General features: G+C 36.8%; 1 protein-coding gene across 6 annotated transcripts in view; it reads right to left on the bottom strand.

Moving 5' to 3' along the window:
- LOC113225671 (proton channel OtopLc-like) overlaps nt 1-23,167 on the bottom strand; it is an 86,088-nt gene that overhangs the window by 27,581 nt on the left and 35,340 nt on the right. For 5 of the 6 annotated variants that reach the window (XM_026458050.1, XM_026458048.1, XM_026458047.1 and 2 more), the window contains exon 3: nt 2,907-3,155. In XM_026458050.1, the coding sequence (XP_026313835.1) occupies nt 2,907-3,155 (249 nt within the window). The remainder of the gene's footprint in view (nt 1-2,906; nt 3,156-23,167) is intronic. The other variant, XM_026458052.1, reaches the window with a different exon arrangement.

Raw genomic sequence — 23,167 nt, 5'->3', positions numbered from 1 at the left:
GTTATGCACCTACACGTGACTAATAATTATTTTTGATACTAAAGACGGGACGAACACGGCGTGCACCTGATGGTAAACGACACGCCTGCCATAACAGCTGCAGTGCCACTCAGAGCTTTAAATCTCCAAGATCTGAGAGGCACTGCCACTGCGCCCGTCACCTTGAGACATAAGTTGAAAAGTCCCATGTGCCTGTAATTTCAACAGTACCCTGACCCTTCAAAACCGGAACGATGTAATGCTCACAGAACTGCTTGGCGGCAGAAATAGGTAAGGTTGCAGTACTTCCCTGGATAAACATAACAACCTAATGGAGTAATTTCACAAATAAATTAATATCATGATATTATGACAAGCTCTGTGGTCGAGTGGTTTGCATACAGGTTTTCCCTGTGGTTACGGGTTCCATCCCGGCCGGGTCAATGTAGAAATACTAACTTTTCTATATTATCTCGGTCTGTTTGTTTGTGGTACCGTCGTTGTTTCCGACTTCCATAACACTAGTGCTTACATTACGTACGTCACTTTACATTGCTTTTACGTTCAAGTTACTTACGTATATGTGATGTTGTATAATAGACAGCTATTTATTTTTTTATTTATGTTCAATAAAAACTAATGTCAAAAACATTCTACAAAACAGAATTAACAAGACAAATTGAATCAATTTAATAATTACGCCCAATTCACGTATTTTCAACACGTTCTAAATAGGAAGGGACTCTATTTGCAAATTGTTCTCCGCGGAGCTTAGGACGTTATTTCGTTTTTCTGCCTCCTGGGGGCCTATTCAGGGTTCATTACCTACCTAGCTTGTGTTTCCTGTTACAGAGAACGGGAAAATTACCAACGGAATGGGAATACAACGCGTTTATTTGACACTTGTAATTTTCTGCTCACGAAGCAACAGCAATTTATAGCCCACGAAAATTTGAAACAACTGACAAGCCTTTTTATATTCCACACTCGACAGTCAGACAGGAAATGTATGAACATGGCGTAAATATGCAACGTCCCAATCCGATTTTCCGTTGTAATAAAAAATATGCAATGAATGTATGAAATCTCGACGCCGAAGTGATTGATTAATTTTCAACATTTTATTGAGTACGCAAACGTTTTGTGAGTTGCAAAACAATTTGGAATTTCAAAGTGTGAATTTAATAGAATGAAAAAATTATGGTGAAATGAGAGACAAAACTGACGTTTTGACGTATTTCGACCACAGGGAAAATTAGGTTTTTTATCGTTAACGTACGTTTTCCACTTTTTTATTGATAACGAAAACAGAAGATACCGGTAGTGAACTATTATAAAATAACTAACAAACTTAAAAACTTTAATTGACGTAATATGTATGTATTTACTTTGTTTATCATAAAATTCATAATGAAGTAAACTTATCAATGAAATTTTCTCTCTGGTAAAAAAATCTGGGGACAATGAACTCTTTTTACAATAAGAGAGTATATTTTATGAGAAGGGGATATTATAAATAAACCGCAACACTGGATGTAACTTGTTAAGTTTAATAAAATTGTTTAACATAATTATAATGATTACACTCTTTGCCTTGGTGTTTAGTAAAAATCTGTGTGGAGCACGTGCTAAGCAATCTTGATATCAATCAGGTGACCCCACCAAGAAAGAAACAGCCCGTGTATAATAATCACAACTTCCGTTTCCTAATCTTATTTAATTAGGTTTTTTTACTAAATAGTACAATTAATGTATAGCAAAATACTCAAATCCATGCAAACGAATTACTAGTTTTAATGTACAATATATAATAAAGGGTTTTTCAACGAAAAAAAGGACCCAATGCCAACGACATTAGTCACACAGCCACCGAAACAATGAATTTATCGCAAACCAATTTTCCCGATCGCATAATATCACGAAATTCAGCCGTTAAGTGGCCAGCTCGATCTTGTGATTTAACACCGCAGGATTATTATGTTAAAGATAGAGTCTATACGGAGCCAATCGAATCGATTGCAGCCTGAAAACACAAAATTCGTGAAGTGATTAACGAAATAGACCTACCTAATAAATTACAAGCTTTGATGAATCGACATCTGTAACAGCGGTCGTGGTGGACATTTATCAGACGTTTATTCGTAATTGCCAAACCTTACTTTTTTTAATACAAAATTAGAATCATTATCAAGTAAATTTATTACATACATAACAAAGTTCTTGTTGAAAACCCCTTTATAATGCTTTAGAGCTTAGAGCTAAGTCCAAACTCATGGTACCACGATTTCGTTTAACCAAGGTAAACAACTCTTTTATGGGGAACTGTATACGTTTTTACAATAAGATTCCGGAGCATATATTAAGTTTATCATTTCCTAAGTTTAAAAACTACATTAAAAATATTTTGATCGAAAAATCATATTACAAAATTGAAGACTACGTGTTAGATAAAGATGTATGGAAAGACGACACGGCTCCAGAATCCACACAAATTTGATTCAAAGTGTACTCCATAGCATTTAAGTTTATTTGAAAAGAGCAATCCCTAGAGTTTCTTGCTCGTTCTTCTCAGGGACGTCAGCGTAGTGAACGAGCAGTAGCTTAAATGTGACGATTTCAAGTGTAAATTTAGTTTACCTATGGAATAATTAATCTTTGACTTTGACTTTGACTTAACAATTTTATTTCTAAAAAGCAAACATTTAAATATCGAGCAATGAATTTTACCGCGTCCACCTCACACTCTTCAAAACCTACGCAACCACGATACCATTTCGATTTAAAATTGGTAATGTAATTGCTTCAAATTGCAGGGCTTTACAATTAACGTAGTGAATTAATCATAACGGTCAAAAAGTATGAAAAACCAGGTTAATGGTTTAGCAATTCATTATGTGATGTGTAACGAGAATAAACAAATAATTTACCTCATAGGTGATTCCATGTGCACCCTATGCGAAGAACACGATGGTGCGGGTTGGTGAATAGGGTGTGCAGGAAGCGGAGGGGGACTGCTATGCCGGCTTAGGGTCTCCGGAGACACCAACGCTGCTCCAGCTGATGCTGGACTTGGTAACGGAGGAGCACTGCTGCCGGACATTTCGGACTCCGGGCCGAAGGTGCCATGGGATACTCGAGACCCGCCTGACATGTTGTTAGCCGGGATCGAGTAGCAACTGCAACAAAAAGATATTAAATAGTCTTAATATGATGTCTATGGCAAAAACCGCCTGATTGGTGTACTTCAATTACCTTAACAGTATAATGACTTACGGTATTTTGCTTTGGGGTAATGCCGCCGAAACATAGAATAGTTGTCCTACAAAAACATGCGGTTAGGGCAATTTCAATGAAGAGCCCCGAGTGTCTGATAGAAATGAACATAATTATTGTCACAATACATTTATGAAAATGTAATTCATATTAAAAATAATAGTAATATTTTTTTAACTTAAAAATCCGTACGAGGGATAAAAATAAATTGCCTTCTATTGACATTTCTATAATATACATAGATATATACTTTATTACTCACTTACAAAAACAAGAACAGTACATAAACAACTTAAAACTAATGTAAGCAAAGGCGATCTAATCGAGATCTCTTCCAGACAATCTTTGAGGTAGAGGAAAGCTAAATCAGTGCGGGAGACGTAGTGGCCATTTTGCAAATAAAAATTAATTGTGTAATAAGATTCCGGTTGATATTAAAAACTTGCCATTTATTAGGTTAAAAACTATAACGAAACACATAAACGTCTGCGTACTTGGATGACAAAAATCCATCGTAGTAACTCGTTTAGCTCAAAGCTTGGCTCTTTATTGAAATTGCCCTAACCGCATGTTTTTGTAGGACAACTATTATATATTATACATTTTATTTCTTGGTATTTTTTAATTAAATTTGATGATATTCAATTATTTTTTGTGATATTAAACCACTTCTTAGTTTGTTATAATTATTAATACAAAGATCGCTTTTTTTTTTTTAAGATTTTTGTTAAGGTGTGTGTGAAATAAGTGGTTTAAATTGGAAACACACAGACCCGAGACAATATAGAAAAGTTAGTTTTCTACATTGACCCGCTCGGAAATCGAACCCGACGTGGTTATTTGTACAAATAAAAATGTGTACAAATGTTTATTTACAATCAGCAACCCCTAAAGTTTCTTATTAATTCTTCTCAGGGAATCTGCCTTACTAATGCGCAGGCGCATTGCTAATTACTCTAACTCTCTCATAGTTTAATCTCAATCGAGTTAAGCTATTAAAGTGGTATAATTGAAACGATACAGAACGTGTTTATTAATCATGGGAGTGACAGAGAGAATTGCTAGGGTAGTATTATGGCAAATGGCCTCCGCGATGGACAACTTGCCTCGTCTGGTAAAACACTCAGGCGTTTTAAATGGGAAACTACATATTAGAGTAATGCCACACGGGCGCTGCGTCGTCTCAATGCTATGATTTCAACGCATCGAGCGCCACACAAGCACTGCGATATCGCCCCTAACCCTGCCTACTAAGGGCGCGTTCCCACTATGTCGTGACGACAGATTGTCGTGCAGTTTACAGTGTGGCTTGTATATTTAAATGAAGTTATATAGCACGACACGATTAACTGTCTTTCACGATTTTTTTATCGTTACAACTACAAACTGTCGTCACAGTGGGAACAGCTAGAACGACAGTGGTCAGACGATAAAAAAAGTCACGATAAAAACGTGACGACAGATTGTCGCAGCTCCTATTGTCATCACGTTTTATTTATCGCTGTCGCCGCGAACCTCTACTCGCTTTCCAGTAGCGTTGGGTCGTAGCCAGAGATGGGCAGAGAGGCTGTCGTGAAACGATAAATTGTCGTCACGATCTAGTGGGAACAGCTAATCACGACAGTCGTTGAACGATAAAAAATCGTCCACGACAGATAGTCGTGATATGGGAACAGGCTAGACACGACAGTCGTCCAACGATAATAAAACGTGACGACATAGTGGGAAAGCGCCCTTACGCATCACAGCTCCCCTCCCCGCTTCGTTTTCTGGCCTCTTTTCCGATGTGAACGCATTTCGTCGTCGCGTGTCAACGCACTATGTAGCTTGTAGTTCTAATTTACACGTAGTACAACGCAACGAAACCGCTCATTCGTCGCAATTCCGACGCATCGCAACGTGTAGCATCACGGTTCAAAGCAGTCGATCGTTTCGTTTGTTTATGATTACGTCTAGTTAAGGACGTATAATATACTATACCGCAATTAACCAATGTCCTATGCTCCCTCTTCGCCACTGGTACTCGCCTTACAACTGGAATATAAACGATGCTGTAAACGACTCTTGACCTTAATTGTTAATATTCAACGCTATCTATTTTCTGCAAAAATGTTCAATCAATCTTCATTACGCCACTCATCGCATATTTTCTTTATTTATTATTATGTATTGTTTATTATTTTAATATAAAACCTGCAAGTCGAAGAAAGTTCTCAATCCTTGGAAAACGAGTTGGATCAGCGTGGTGGACTGCGATCTAAGACCCGTGCAGTCGGATATACTTATAATGCTGCTATCTTTGGGCGGGAGCTCCTGGATGCCAGCTTGGGCCCTTTGACGCGGTTCAAAGAATTGCGATGAGAATTGTTGACGAGCCTGTGCTTACAGACGATATTGAACCACTGTCTTCGAGGAGAGACTTTACCTCCCTATGCCTGTTCTATCGCTTGTACGATGGCCAATGTTGTGAAGAACTGTTTGACATGACGCCAACGACAACATTTTATCATCGCACCGCTAGCCACCGGCAGGGAGTCCATCCTCACACTCTGGTACCGAGTCCATCTCGTACTGTACGTACAATGAATGTCGGGGTTTTCAAGGAGTCCTTCAAAAGAGGTTTGAGAAGGGTCCTGAGGGGTTGACAACGCGCAAAAAAATGGCTTGATACTGATGATGATGGTTTTTTTATGACACCTAGTGATGAGATGAACAAGTCGTGCGCTCGGTGGTCCGTATCCGTAACAGTTACAGTGCCACTCAGAGCTTTAAATCGCAAAGATTCGAGGGGCACTGCGACTGCGTCAGTCACCCTGAGACATAAGCTAAAAAATTCTATGTGCCTACATATTATGAGAAGATTATATGGAAATATTTTTTTTATTTATTAAATGGCCAGATGGAGTATCTGTCAAAGCACCATAATAGCTTCGAGTGTCCATACTAAGTAAATAAAGGTCTCGGAAATGTAACCGTCTTTTTTTGGGGATCTAAATCGCGTTTATATATATTATTATTATAAGCTATAGTTATTATTTATATATTATCATTATCCCCTACCCAGGAGTCTGGTTTACGGTCTCAAAACTATAAAAGGCGTAGCGGACGCCTGACGAGACATATTGCTGCCCGTTCGTCCGTCACGTCAACATCTTAGCAAGACTGTGAACCTGCCATTTTCGTGAGATATTTACTTTCGTATGTTCGTTTACTATACGAACAGTAAACGAAAATTGCAAAATTGCATATTTAATATTTAATTACCGACGAAATTTGATTCCGTTTATTTTGTAATTAGATGTTTTGCTGTTTTTCCCACACCACCGAATAGAACAGCACGGCATTGTTAGAGATATTATCTTTATTACAATAAATACAGAATATTTTTGGAATATACGGAGACGTAGACACAGGTCAGTAGTTGGCCTGTCGATATTTATAAGAGCTGTATCGCTAATGTGTTACCAGGAATATATGGCCCTAATTTCGTCTCTATTTCTGGTTATGTACTCGATGGTCAGGGCTGACCGTTATCCGAATAAAAAATTGCATTTCCAATTTGTAGCTATCGCGAAAGGTTAAGAACTCGATAGATAAAGATTGTTAGTATTTTTATAGAGATTACTCTATAAAAATACTAACTAGATATACCTGTACTACTCATATAAATACTTGTATGACGACACGGCTCCGAGATGATGCTATATTAATATTAAGTAAATATTGATCCCTTTTCAATCAAATTTGTCTCGTCGCCAACGTCATTACGGCTCAACAGTTCTCTACAAACATTAAAAATGGAAATTGAAGTTTGATATATATATTTTTGTATTTAAAGTAGAAATTTACATTGGACATTGATTTAAGGTGTGATAATAGTTATTATGCCAGCAGTTGTTTAATTAAAGAAGACGATCTCTTACGATTAGTAATTTTACAGATTTCCTCGCACGGCAGACGACCACCGATAGCCACACACAGGGCATACCCATTTCATATTAATAATCACAGAATGACTGACAACCATTACAGTGCACTGGCCCCTCCCATTTTGTACAATGCATTGCTACGGACGTGTCTACCTTTCCTTGGTAAACGAACTCGTGTGAGGTGATTGGTAACATCACGAATCATAGAATAGAATACTGACATTATTTTATTTGATTATGAATTGATAAAATTGGTTCTAAAGTAGAGTCACCGTCAAATGGTTTCGTTTGTAATTGACGTCCATTATAATATCCAATGATTCGCCAAATCACTCAAGCGTATTATAAAGATTGAAAATTTTCAACATCGATATCATTTTGAATTAGTTTCGATATTCCCTTTGTATTTCCTGCATTTTGTTTCCTATTTTTGTCAACAGGGAAGCACATTCGAACTGTGGGTTAAATTGATATTGATAGCTTTTATGTCTGTGTGTTAGCTAGACACAGAGCGTACATCGCAAGCATATTAATACATATATTATTTCCGGTTGTGATAAAAGCTTATGCATTACCTATACACTATATATATTCAATGTACTGAAATTTATGTATTAGGTATTATGACTATAGTATTGGGTATGAACTATTCTAAATATCCGATGGTCTGATCGCGTGTCGGACTGAGGTATTACGAAGGGCCAATGTTAGTGGTATTGAGGCAAACCTTATGCGGCGGAAACTCGTTGGTATGAACATTTTGTACCGCGGATAGCGGATCAGCGGGTGGCGCAGCGCATTTTTCACCCTGAACTTGAGGAGGGCAAGCGTAAGCGTGGCCGATGAGTTCGATAATGGAGTAAGTACACCTAAATAATGCCTCTTCACTCTCGCCTTGAAAACGTCCAAGTTATAACGTTCAGGGAACAAGTCTACAGGCAGGGAATTCCACTCCATAGCCGTTCGCCATATAACTGTGGAAGCGTAACCCTTCGTGCGAATATTTGGAATATCCACAACATAGGTGCAATCCAAGCCTTTGCCTAGTCCCCCGATGATGGAAAGGGGAAGGCGGAATTAAATCGTGTAATTCCATCGCACACTCTCCGTGATATATCCTGTAAAATACCGATAAGCGGGCAACTTTACGGCGGCGTTCAAGGCTCTGCAGCTTCGCGACTACTCATTTCGAGTCACCTATAATGCACTCTTGTTAATTGAATCCATGGTGGCCAGTTGGTATGTAGCAGAGCCATCCCAAACGGTGGCAGCAGCACTCTATACACGACCGGACTTGTACTCCTTAGGTACAAAGATGTGCTGAAGCGTCACATAAAGAAGTGCAATATAGAGCTTTCGCCAAGGGGACTGCAGGCTGCCAACCGGCCGGAGTGGAGGGTGCTGGTCAACCCCAAAGTCTGTGATGTTAAGGATCAACGGCGCTCGGAACTTGATTTTAAGCGTAACGAACTGAAAACCCAACGATCTGTGGTAATCAATTACAATTTTGAAATTGTTATGCTCATATGCCCGCAGTGCGCGAGAAGATTGGCTGCATAAGCCACATGCGAGCCCACGAACGCCGATATCGGCTGGGAGCACACGTCTTAACTATTTTTTTTAGTTTATTAGTACACTTACTGTTATTACAATGTTACATACTGTAAAATAAATGTGATAAAAATCTTATCGAATTATACAACTAATTATGAGTGAACACAGCTTGCAGAAACAACGTAAGTGTAATTTGAAGTGAAAACCAATAACTTAATTAATAAAAAGCAATACAGAAACAAAAGAAAATTAAATACAAGTAAACAAGGGTCTCAGATAGTATTAAACTAGATGGAAAAACTATTATGTTTATTAATTCCATTTCTGACCAAATTCTAGAACACAATTTTCTGTCTTACCACTGTAACGCGGCTTTTAAGTACTCCTTCCTACCCCATCACCGTACCGCCCAACAGTAAATTACAAATCAAATTTTACTATACACGTAACAGTAGAGCTCCTTGTGACAGAGTTCGTCTTGGGCAGTAGTGCCACCTTACCTATTTCTGCCGCCAAGCAGTAGTTTGAGCTTTACTGCATTCCGGTTTTGAAGAAAAAGGGTGCTGGCGAAATTACAGTCGACTTGTCTACTTTATATGTCAGTGCCCCTAAGATCTTTGCGATTTAAAGCTATGGGTGGCACTGCAACTGCTACGGACAGGCGTGTCTCTTAACACCAGGAACACGACTTGTCTGTTTCGTCACTTGGTGTTAAAAATAATCATCACTTATTAAACTCAACAATTGTTGAAAACCTTTGAAATAACGTTTAAAGTAAACTGATTATAATAGACATATTGTGTAATTGAGTAGACGTGTGTGTAATAAAACTGTAGTGAAACAAAAAGTTTATACTAATTATACATCTTTTACGTACTTCAATAACAAAAATCCGTGGTAGTAACCCGTGTAGCTCATCTCGATCTCGGATGTGTGAAAACAAAAAATATATATATTGTAAATGTTGAATGTGTACAAATGTTAATTACAACACCTAGAGTATCTTGATCATTCTTCTCAGGGGAATCTGACTTACGAATGAGCGGTAGAATTTAACCAATGTGTTGATTTCGAGTGTAATAATGCTTACCTATGAAATAAAAATTATTTTGATTTTGAAAAATAATAATAGTGAATAGTTTGTATAACTAAAGTTACCAAACGCTAGCAATACGTAATTTGTACCTACATCTAATGTCGAATGTGTCACAACGCGTTGTGACTAGCGTCTGTAAAATGTCATAAAGCAAAATTCTGAGAAATGTAGATTAGACACGAAAATAACCAACGAGAAGAAAAATATATTACCGTGCACGCTTCAGGAATGGGAATAGCAGATAAATTTGAAAAAAATTTTTCACACTTCAAGAGAGGGTGTGACTAAACATGTTTATAACCCCGCCGTAATGCGGTGTAGGTAATTACGAAAAATCAAATTACGGGTATTTTCAACGTGTCGACTCCACTCCGAGGGTAAAACCCTACGGTAAAACCGCATGTGCTTTAAATGCGGTAATTTAAAAAGTCATCGCATCTTTTTCAACGGTTTATCAGCAGTTTAATTAAGCTACCATAAAATATTACTGTCAGTATTAAAACTCAAAAAAAGACCACATAGTTTAACTAAAGATGTTCAAATTCAATATTCAATTTCATTTGCAGCGATAAGCGCCTGCAAAGCATTGGAATCGGAGACAATGAACAGAAACCACTGAAAATCGGCTTTAGCTTCTATAGATTCCACTGAATGGTTTAATTCAAATTCTATTCACAACTCCATGTGGCTTTTGTTCAAGAACGTTCAAATTCAAGGGTATATTATTAGTAAGTAGGGGCATGATCTTTTTATAGTTTGTATTTGTTAATAATTCAATTTATAACATAGAAAACATTGTAATACGAATGACACATGAAAAAGTAAACAAACGGTAACCTGGATACAAATTCAAATATAAGACAGTACAGTACTATTTCTGCCGCCAAGCAGTAAAGTGAGCATTACTGCTTTCCGATTTTGAAGGGTGAATTTAGGTATATGGTTGTCGACTTAATATGTCTCAGGGTGACGAACGCAGCGGCGGTAAGATTTGGTCGTTCTGCTACTTGGTATCTTAAAAGAACAGCATTTAACGGTCCTCTGCTAAACATACTAAAAGTGGTATTTGTCATTCTTCTTCTTATTGTCTCGATACTTCATTTATTTTAAAACTGTATTGCGTTTGAATAGAATAGCTTTCGCTAACCACGTTGACTGAATCACACAAACTGACAATCATTGACTTACAATCATATGGACGTCGGGTCCGCGCTAAAAAGTGTCCTAACTTATAGGGCGTTAAAGTCGTATACAGAGCGTCATTCGCGCTTTAGTCTTCGTTTGTTCGACTGACAGCGAAGCAAGCAAAATTAGACAGTACTGCGATGACATTACAATTTAAATTCAACGTTTTAGCTTTTTCATATTCCTTTACATGTCACTACGTTTAAATAGGTTGACTTGGGACATTTTTTTCGTGGTTTTTGTATTAGACCCGTCGTCCATTTATTTGTAAGTCAATGCCTGCAATCGACTATGTTGGGGCACCGCGAGTCACATAGGATTAGATTAGCATCACTGAACCCCTATTTACACGTCTTGTCCCGAATACTAAGTCGATTCAGCGACTTCCACACTAGTTACTGTTAGTACTGATGTGAACTTTCCAGACTTCAAGTGAGCCATAACTTTGCCTAGACGTTTTAACGAACCAACTAAGACTGTAAAATCTCGAAATCAACATTATATTTTTAAATAATGAAAAATCTGTTGATGGAAAACCAGCGCATGCTCTGATGTGCAGATGTTCCTAAATCTTGCCTTCTTATTTATATTATGCTTAAGAGAACTGTATTTCTACAGTAATACTACTTTGTAAATCACTTCAATCTCATAGCTACTTATATAATAATATACGAGTGTCATAAATGTGTAATGACAACAGAGGGTATACGCAGCTTATGTACCAGGAACGACTGGAAATCAACGTCTGTTTCGCCCGAAATATTTTTTTTAAATAAATTAATAAATATTTATCGCTGGATCGTGTCCTTTTGTCTTTTGCGCCATGCATACTTACTGGGCTAAAAATTCCTCATTTATGAATAATTTGTTGTTTTAGTGTAACCTTAAGTATGAAGAGTGTAAAGTGACTGAATTGATTGAAAAAAACCTAATCTTTCTTTCTTTTTTCATTTACAACTAAAAAGCAGTGACCTTTACGATTATTTATTATAAGTAGTAAAATAATAACAATAACGCACACACTCAACACAGCCGCGCACTAGGGAAACCCTGTGTCGCGGGTGCCATGGACACACACATAGACAACCACAAATTACACCCAAACTCACGAGAGAAATAATTGTAGGCCATACAACTATTTCTCCCGGCCCGGGAATCGAACCTGGGACCTCTGCGTGGCAGTCCGGCATGGTAACCGTTCGGCCACCGAGGCAGTTTAAAATACCTAGTATATCCACTAAGTTTCTTCTCCAAACTCCGTATTCAAGAAAAGTGTCGAAAGTTTTAATTAAACTTCGCCGTGGAACAAATGTGGTAAGTCCGAGTTGTTAGCGGAACAATGGTTTTGGAACAACCCCGCGGAGCTATTGCAAATGACAACCGTGTTCTGGTTAATGTTGGTATCTCATTCGAAAGTGCCTATCACAACCCTTCGTATGACAATAAACGTAATGAAAACGAGAATGAGTTTGCATTAGCATGTAATGATAGTTACAAAGAAGGACAATACGACGACAACCTAGTGCAAGACCAACTGTAATCATTATGATGCTTTCGGTCATGGCATCAACTTTTGCAACATAATTAAAACACGTAATGTTAGTTTAACTTAAGCCTAAATTTAAAACCTGTTTTTTTGTATTTGTACCGGAGTTATATCGATTATTATCCTATTATTATTCTCATTGACCTTTTTTTAGTTTTGAAATGAATTATTTTTCGGAAATCAATTTTTATATACGAGGCTCATTCTTATATTTTTGTTTATTTCCTCATTCGTATTTATGTAATTCCTTTGTGATATTAGACTTGGTGTAAACACAGAACCCAATAGGACTAAGTTTTCGTATTTATGATCATAAAGCTAAGGTTTTTATGTTGTTTTCTACTTCTTATTTGTTTGTCAGTAATTATTGTCTGCATCTACTCAATATTTAGTCGTTTGATTTAGATTATCAATCTCATTGTCTGTAATTAAACGGCCATATTGTAAAAATTATAAAAATCGAACTTTTATTTGGCTCAATAAAATCCTATTTAGTTTGTATAAAATAGGTACTATAACACAATTATTGAAAGAGATAACCACATCTCTATCGGGTTTCGTTGACTGAATTAGAGCCCAGTAGACAGCCGGAACGCCATTTCCGCATCCAATATGGCGACGTTCGATTTCCGGTCCTGTCTCCTGTAAACCGTTTACGTGGGATTACATGAAACGTTTATTTTAGTCAGCCTGGCTCCATACCGGCGGATTGAAACCAGCGCCCAATCGTTTAATTTAAAAGCAGAGTGGTGCTTTTTTAGTGAGTGCTAGCTTACATGAAAAGAATAAAACGATAATTTATAATAATATGTAGTTATGTGTATATTTTTTTTATTATATCAAGTCGACGACGGAATGAACACGTCATGCGCCTGATGGTAAGCTACACGCCTGTCCATAACAGTTGCAGTGCCACTCAGAGCTTTAAATCGCAAAGATTTGAGGGGCACTGGCACTGCGCCCGCCACCTTGAGACATAAATTGAGAAATCCCATGTGCCTGTAATTTCACCAGCACCCTTACCCTTCGAAATCGGAACCCAGTAATGCTAACATTACTGCTTGGCCTCAACAGTAGGTAAGGTGGCAGTACTTCTTAGGACGAACTCTTTCACAAGGAGCTCTACTGCTACAAATCATCATCATTTGTAATAGTATTGTATAGCTTATAATATTGTATTATAGTTTTAAGCTCTTGTGCAATAAATCATTCCTATTCTAAAGGTTCTTTATCATACTATAGGTACCGGAATTTATAATGCGTTCGTCAAATTTGATAGAACTAGAAAAGTAGAACTGTTACCTATGTAATGAAATTGGTAAGTCAACTCTACAAAGTCTTGCTTATTCATTATAGATTTATTTATTTATTACGTTTAGCAACGTCTGTGTACAGTATTAAGCATTTATCATATATATTATAACATTACAAGTATTCTAATTGCCACAAACGTTATAGGTGAACACAACATAACACTATTTCTACCTTTGATGACACTGCTTTAGATGGTCATGAGAGAAATAAAGGGATAGACTAGGTGATAAAGACAACTTTGATGTTGGGGCTATATTTCAATTACAAAATGGCGAAAGGAAATAAATAAAGAAATTACCTAATTTCTCGTTAATTATAATCCCCATAACATCAGAGGGTCTACAACAAAGACTATCGAAACCTAATAAAATGGTTCATAACGAAATCAATATTAAATTTCTCGTCTACTTCGAAATTATTAAGCTCTCACACTGAAACAGTTGGTGCATAAATAACTGACTTTATTCTTGTTATCAAAGTTTAAATAACCGAGGATAGGATTTCATTTTATGTGGGAAAACATCTGGGAAAAAGAAATATCAAGAGAAGGCTGTCTGGAGATAAGCCCGGGCGAGATTCCTAATTTTCACAAATAACGACACCCATAAAATTGAAGATGGGGATACAAGTAGACAGCTTTTCTTGTCCTTGTTTTTGTCATAATACCAAGTAAGGGGATGAACAAGTCGTGCATCTGGTGGTAAAGGACACGCCTGTCCATAGCCATTGCAGTGTCACTTAAAGCTTTAAATCGCAAAGATCTGAGTGTCACTGCCACTGCGCTCGTCACCCTGAGACTTAAGTTGACATATCCCATGTGCCTGTAAAAAAACGTGTCCACACAACGGCCGAAAAAACTCTACCTATTCCGATCCCTGACCATTACTAACAATCTACGTAAACACTGACGTAGTATTCGGAAAACCAAATTAAAACAGCAATTTAATAAATAACAAGTTCCTTTGACTATCGAAATTAAATCTCGCCGTCTTTATTATGAAAATAAACACCTGTCTGTAATGAAGAGCACGTAGACGTAATTTTGGCATGATGATGATGCTGTTTCCCCAAACAATCCTTAATGACCTTTCTCATTAACGCGGAATTCATGTAATTATACGCTCTGAGCCGAACGCGGTGTTTGAAATAATTAGTAAAAATTGCTTACTGAAACTGCTTCATTTGTGCACCTAATAGGTGCTATTCGTGGCCTGTGTAGGATATAAGAGGTATAAAAACGGGTTTAAAAGAAAACCATTTACACATTGGTATAGTTGACGAAACACCATTTGCACCGATTCGTCTTACACTTAACTCTGAACTTGATAATCTTCACGCGGTAAGACTTAGCTGAATTAATAAGGAAATAATCGGTAGTCGGTTTTTTATGTAGTACCTACAGTTTAAAAAAATAAACGACCTTATAATTAAAGAAATATCAGAAAAAGCGCGCCCAAGCATCGCACGATGGACCAAGATAATTAAATCCGTGTACGCTTTATGTAAAAGAAGTGTTAATGGTTTTATTACACTATTGTAATAGAAATTATCAGCTGTTAAAAGCGATAACATTCATCGGTGCAAATATTTCTTCAACTATACAATGATATCCATACTATTATATCCACGAATACAATGCACTTGTGATCGATGACTGAAGGGCAATGTAGTGAAAAATATATCAAAAATACATGGACGTGAACCTAAGTCTGATTTGGTGTGCGGCGTATATGGTTGTCATTTATATCAACTATAAGTTTCATTTTTATATTTTAACTTTTTTAACTGTAAATTGTAAGAAAATACAGTCACTTATTTGAACAACACAGATATAATCACTATAAACCTTATTTAAGAAAAAAGAATAAATATTTACATATTGTTAGCTCATCATATCAATGCCTTACTTTCTCGAACTCGTTATATTCGTTCGTTTATAAGATAAAAAGTAATTATTCAGATGACAAAACTTTCTATTTATTTTTTAATTGGTTCCATTGACGAACGGACATGTTGGATAGAGTTTTTAATTGTAATTCGATAAATATATAAATAAATAATGATAATGCATAACGAAGATTGATAATGTACTTTAGTAAAGTAAATTCAGTTACAGTGCCGTTACTAAGTTTATGTTGGATCATGTAATAACTTTAAGACCTTTTTCTGTACCATATAGTGCAATAAATGATATGACTATGACCCTTACGTACAATAAACATGCTTAAAAAAAGGACCCAAGTGGGCTCACCAGAACCCACGATGTTATGTTTTAGACGGTTCCCTTTTCTCGATTGTAAACAGCACATAATATTATCCCCTTTGTTCATAAAACTTTTGCAAAACATACAGCCTTGAGAATGGAAAACGTAAAGATAGAATCTACGATAAAAATTCGAAACAAACCAAATTTTACCCCGAAGTATTATTATTATTAGACAGCGTACGCTTCGTGTACGACTACGTCTACGGAAAGGAAACGACATATTTTTTTCACAGATCTGCTAAGAAGGGCCCTCAACTACTAAGATATAGAGTTCTGTTTTGCTTGTATTATGAAGTGAGCCATACTGTCTGGCCCATGCCATTCGCTTTCGTTGGCACTGACTGACGGCGCGCCGCAATGCCTAGCCTAGAGTTACACAGACAGAGGTGTCTATTCTTTGCAAAGAAAAACTTTTTTTAAAGTTTCTGTTTGCCCACACGTTCACAGCTGAAAGTACGTAAACCCTTATTAACTCTACACGAGTGGATCATAATGTTGTTGTTTACCTAAGTACAATACATACCATCGCTCCTGTCTCCCTATGAAGTAGGGTGCTCTTTCTCCCGTGATATAGACTGTGTTAGTAAGTGACACTCAAATCTTTATTTAATAGACAAAACAAATTACACTTAAAACATTGATTAAACTCTATTACTCATTGGTAAGGCAGATTCCCCTGAGAAGAATGACTAAAACTAAAAAACTCTAGGGGTACATCTTTGTAAATAAACATTTGTGCACATTTACAATATTTATTTAAAAAATAATAGATAGAGACAACCTGCTAGAGCTAAACGGGTCACTACCATATATTATAAGGCATCAGTACACAGAAGCTGTATAATAAACAGCGTTTAGTGTTTTTTTGTTTGCAGTAATATCATTTGGAATCATATTATATAACTGTATACATTGCCCCTAAATTAATGCGTGATTTGAAGACAAGAACAGTGAACTCATTTTTATTTCTCTTTTTATAAAAAAATCACATTCTAGCTACTATCGACTTCAGTGTACTCGTAAGAACGGTAATTTATTTCTCTCTTAAAGTATCATACGCCTCGTTCCACTTCAGTCTATTGTGCATTTCACAGCTGTTACTCGACCTAACAAATATGCAAAAGCATCTAAAATAACAAAACACCGATGAATTTTTTTGTCTCGTTGCCAGTCATTGAATAGAGCCGACCATAGCCGCGAGTACGCTAGTGATCAATGGGCGTCTGTACTACCAGACTACTCTAAACGTAATTTCGGAACTTACTGTAGTACGAGCGGCGAGCGTACTCACGAATCGTGCTCTAGAGACGTATTTTTACTGCCAACGACAGCTGTTGCATTTTTAACAAGGGCTTTACGAGGTTATTCCACATTTACACGTTTGCCGTAATGGAAAAAGAGAAGTAAACGACCATCTTATTGGAAATACATTAAAGAATTATCATCAAATAAAACTACAATACTATTGGATAAATTTTTAGTATCTGTAGAGCTCCTTGTGAAAGAGTTCGTCCAGGGAAGTACTGCCACCTTACCTATTTCTACCGACAAGAAGTTATGTGAGCATTATTAATAATAATAATAATAACACACACACTCAACATAGCCCCGCACTAGGGAAACCCTGTGTCGCGGGTGCCATGGACACACATATAGACAACCACAAATTACACCCAAACTCACGAGAGAAACAAATGTAGGTCATACAAATATTTCTCCCGGCCCGGGAATCGAACCTGGGACCTCTGCGTGGCAGTCCGGCATGGTAACCATGGTTAGGCCACAGAGGCAGTATTGTGTTCCGATTTTGAAGGGTAAGGGTGCTGGTGATATTATAGGCACATGGGACTTGTCAACTTATGTCTCAGGGTGACGGGCGCACTGGCAGTGCCCATATAGTTATTTTTCATACAAGTGCGGAAAGTTAGTCATTATTCACGAGTCTCGAGGCTCGAGACAAGTGAAAATGACAAATCCGCATGTGTATCAAACAACGCTTTTTAATACATTTGCGAAAAACCTACATTGAAAGTAAAATAAAACAGTATTTAAAAAAAACCTCATTTTATCCCTTTGTCTTTGTCAATAACAAAATCAAATCCTAAAAAAGTTAATGAAAAAGGCGGGAATGTAAACGATGAAAAAAATTAGTACTTTTTTTGGCCGACTTTTTTCAATATGGCAACTGTTGCCAGTATTCAGCCACATTAAAATTACTATTTTATATTTCAATGTTTATATTACTTTATTTTCTACATAATCGCTACTAAGGAGCATTTACTTCATAGGTGTAAAAATGCGGTCTCTCCATAGATATAGTAATGACGAATGACTTACGTCACAAAGCACATAAATATGAAATAAATATACAATCTCTTTAGTTCTATGTTTCAGACTTAAAACAACAGTAAATTAAAAAAAACTGGAAAAGTAAAAAACACTAGTGCGAGAAATCCAACTTTCCGCACGATTTGTAGTGCGAAAAATACCACGTTTTGAGCAACTGTATTAAAAAGATCTTTGCGATTTAAAGCTTTGAGTGTTACATACTACAACTGTTGTGGATATCGGCGGGGATCGCTTATCAACAGGCGCATGCATTGTTCGTCCCGTCACTTGGTGCTATAAAAAATAAATAAGTAAGTACTCCTGTGTAATAAGACCACATCTGCAAATGACAATTTTTCGGTAGAAAGGTTTAAAATATTCTACGAACGAAAATAATCGATGACTTTTATACTTAAATAGGAGGGTTATAACATTTCACACACATAATTCATTTCATATAGTTCGTATTATTTTTGTAACTTTACGTGACAAAAGCATTTTTGACGTATGACTATATGTAGCTTTGTTATACCTAGAGTACTATGAAGGTAGATACATGCCAGTCTCTCATCTCATAGCCATGATAGAAGATAAAAATAAAAAGTGTTTTTCTATTTTAGAATTAAAACTATAAAATAGCAAGATTCCTTAGCAAATTATAATATATTGAAAAATGGCAGAGGGGTCTGGGTGAAACAGTTTTGTCTGGCCATTTTACTCAAGTAGTTCAGAAAAAGTGACAACGTCTCTCAATCTGCATAGTCAGGTCGTCAGCCGATCAACCAAACAACCGACAACCAAAACGTAAAAACGCACTGAATAAAACTAATATATACATTTTTCTTAACAAAAAGAGTTGTCTCTATATGGAAATGATAAAAATACAGTTTCCCAAAATATAAATGCTAACGAGCAAATACAGTTCCCAAAAATGCCTTGTCGTATTTCATCGCCATTAATTAATTACCTATCGATGATACATTAAAGCTGCATTAAGAGCAGTGATTAATTTACTTCTATAACAATTGGAGTCACACTTGTGATTTAAAAGCGATTGCATAGATGCTATTGCGCGTTTGTATCGATGGAGTCGCGCGTTTGCATTGTGTAACTAAACTACACAGTCCTTCTGAATCATATACAGTTTAGTTTACCAATTTATTATGTACTTACATATAGGAGAATTTTCACATAGCTCTCGAAAAACTATGACTTCCCCAAACACCGTATCAGATTACGACCTCTCCTTTGAGAAAAAAGGTACGTATATTTCACTTGTTCTTGAACTTGAATCCCTGACCCCGGCCGACTGTGCCATTGCCGGGGAATACCGCAACACTTATTCAAAAATTTATCTCTTATTTGAGCCGTGGGATATCTTTAACATAGGTGTAATAAAAACATAATCATGTTTAACATTGGTCATACAATATATAGATTACTGAAGATTGACTATACGTGATGTAGGCAAATAAAAAGGGTAGATAAAGTCTGTATTATCGGAACAAATAAACAGATGTGTACTCATGCCTCGTACCTTTGGGATCCTGTATTAAGGTAAACATTGTGTTTACACAAAGAAATCGAAGTCTACATCAAACAAAATCATGAGGATGGTGTAAGTTACTGAAAGAAATTCAAAATCCCGAGCACGTCGTTCTCAGTAGACTGTTGGCTGAGTGGAACCAAGAAGCATTATTTGTAGCGTCTGGACACTCAAGAAAATAAAAACCACAAAGGCGAGTCCCTACCACCCTTTTATTACAAGCTTCTAAATCTACAAGTACCTAAGTGGATGCCTGAAAATATATGATCTTTGCTACCAATGCAAGTCTTGCAAGAAGCCTTAATAATCACAACCCAGGTCAGTAAAGGAGAATGGCGAAAGCTGACCAAATAATTAGAAAATCAACGAAGAGGCGTTCATGGACTTTGCTAGTATAATTTTACGTTTTAGTATATGCAGCTACTTATATATTTTTGTACAGTTTTAGAAGTCGGGAATAAAGAATTTGTAAAACAATGTATTTTAGAATAGACGCAAGAACATTGATTCAATTTGACCTCAGATTAGGTAGCGTTCTTCTACGTTTCTTTTTAAGCATGATTGAATGTTTACCTACCTAAAGTATTGGTTATTTTATAGTACACACTTAAAACATTAAAGCTATAAAATACTTAATCAAATAATCAATTAGACAGTGGTGACATAAAGTAAAAAATAAAATACAATGTGACAAAAATGAGAGATTAAAAAGTTAGCAATGAAACGTTTTGACAAGAGGCCTCTTGTCATTATTAATGTCACATTGAGATTGAGTAGTGTGACCGATTTTTTGGGCAGATTAATTTTTTATTTTTTTTGCATTTGATTGCGGCAGCACATGTTAACGTTGTATTAAATGTGGCAGAGTTTGGCAGATTTGGAAATATTCAGCGAGCTCTTTATTATTTTTGGGAACAAACGGAAAACTTGTTGTTTTCTACTACTACGAACAAACATCTGAAACGAAATACAGGACAACGTTAAAAACATTACCTATATCAACTTTATAACCCCAGCTTGTACAGACTATACTCAATTAACTTTTTTTATGCTTTGATAATGATTCACAAGTATTGATAGGTCTCTTTAATGCGCGTCGTCAAAAACACTGGGTCACAAAATACACGGGATGTCGCCATCCTTCTTTGGTTTAACAATACGAGTAGAAGACGAGGCTAAAGTAATAAATACTTTTTCCGTGACCGAACGAAAGTGCCTCGCGTTAGACTTATTTTTGTGTTGAGAATCTGCAATACAAATGATTCGCAGGATCTCTACGGCTCGTTTTGATAAATATAATAATAATGAAAATGAACGCACACATTCATAGCGCACTAGGGAAAATCTGAATCGCGTGTGCCATGGACACACACCATAGACGACCACAAATTACACCCAAACTCACTAGAGAAATAAATGTATGGCCTATACAAATATTTCTCCCGGCCCGGGAATCGAACCCGGGACCTCTGCGTGGCAGACCAGCATGGTAACCGTTCAGCCAGTTATAATATAAAATAATAATAACGGTTAGCCTGTTTTTTTTATAATATCAAGTGACGGGACGAACAAGTCGTGCGCCTGATGGTTAACTACGCCTGTCCATAACAGTTGCAGTGTCACTCAGAGCTTTAAATCGCAAAGATATGAGGGGCACTGCCACTGCACTTGTTACACTGAGACATAAGTTGACAAGTCCCATGTGCCTGTAATTACACCAGCACCCTTACCCCTTCAAAACCAGAACGCGGTAATGCTCACATTACTGCTTGGCGGCAGAAGTAAGTAAAGAGGCAGTACTTCCCTACAAGAAGCTCTACTGCTACTAAATATGTATATACAGCCCCACTGCTGGACACAGACATTGCGGATTGGGAACTTCGCACACGTCACGTCATTAAATGGTTTCTCCTCACGATGTTTTCTTTCGAAAAGCTCATGGCAAATTTCAAATTAAATTTCGTACATAAATTTCGAAAACTCAGAGGCGCATGCCCGAATTCGATCCTACGACCCTCTGCTTGAGAGGCAAATCACTAGGCTACCACGGCTATTCATTATACTTGAGCTATATTAAGGTTTGACTTTAATCGACTGTCTTTATTAATAAATATCAATTACTCTATTGATAGCAGGCGATACTCAACCATTAAGCATCATTAGAGAGCTCACAAAATTTTTAAACGGCTCAAAATTTTGAAATATTTGACCGCCGCTGACAAAAACTAGTTGCGGTCCCTAGACGCCAAGCCTGTTGTAGTGATGTGACATGTTATGAATTTCCACCTTATAATTAATTCATAACATCAACATAACTGAACATAAATTGCAAGTATGAATCCACACTTAACTATAATATACAAATAACTCAAGGAATATCTTAACATTTATGTATTAATTTCAATTGAAAATTAAGGGTTTCATTGTCTCTTTAAGCCGCCATTGGCGTATCAGTCAAGTTAATGTAAGGCGCTTTAAAGCGTCAAAGGGTTAAACCCTAAACAATAAAGTGCAGGCTTTTGGTATTTGGTGGGTATCATCCAAGATGCCGAGGATCATTGTCTATTAATATAGGAGAGTTTGAGATGCATCTCACTTTCTTTCTCTCTCTAGATCTAATGACGTCGCAGCGGATACGTATTTAATACACGGCTTATAGATTTTTATTATTATAAAGTAAACAACGTCTAGACCAACTTGGTTTACACAGAAATAACGAAATTCTTTAGTGTAGGCTTCTCTTACTCACTACTTATTTACTACTTTCGTACGGAAAGGAAATCCAACATGGGAAGAGGTTTTTGAATGTGCCCAAGAAGGATTTAATGCCGTTATAAAATGGCTAGCCGTGAATACTCTATCCCTGACTATTGACTTTTGTTTTGACCAAATTCCTTACCATTTCCATCAGAGGTCCCCTACGTTTAACCAGATTCCCAAATATAGTTGCGCACTCCTGTTCGAATTGGAGCTCCACTAACTGTGTTTGTCCGCTCATTGAAAAAGCCTCACAAACTAAGTACCTAGGCATTATCATTAATGACCATCTCTCGTTCAACGATCACATATCGAACCTAACACAAAGAGTGCGGAAACTGACAGATATTTTTAAGAATCTTCGACATGTCATGGATAAAAAATTATTCAAATT

This window comes from Hyposmocoma kahamanoa, unplaced genomic scaffold, assembly GCF_003589595.1.
Source record: "Hyposmocoma kahamanoa isolate Upper Pololo Valley unplaced genomic scaffold, ASM358959v1 169, whole genome shotgun sequence".
Lineage (NCBI taxonomy): Eukaryota > Metazoa > Arthropoda > Insecta > Lepidoptera > Cosmopterigidae > Hyposmocoma > Hyposmocoma kahamanoa.
Note: the sequence above shows the minus strand (reverse complement) of the source record. Positions and strands in the feature narration are given on the sequence as shown.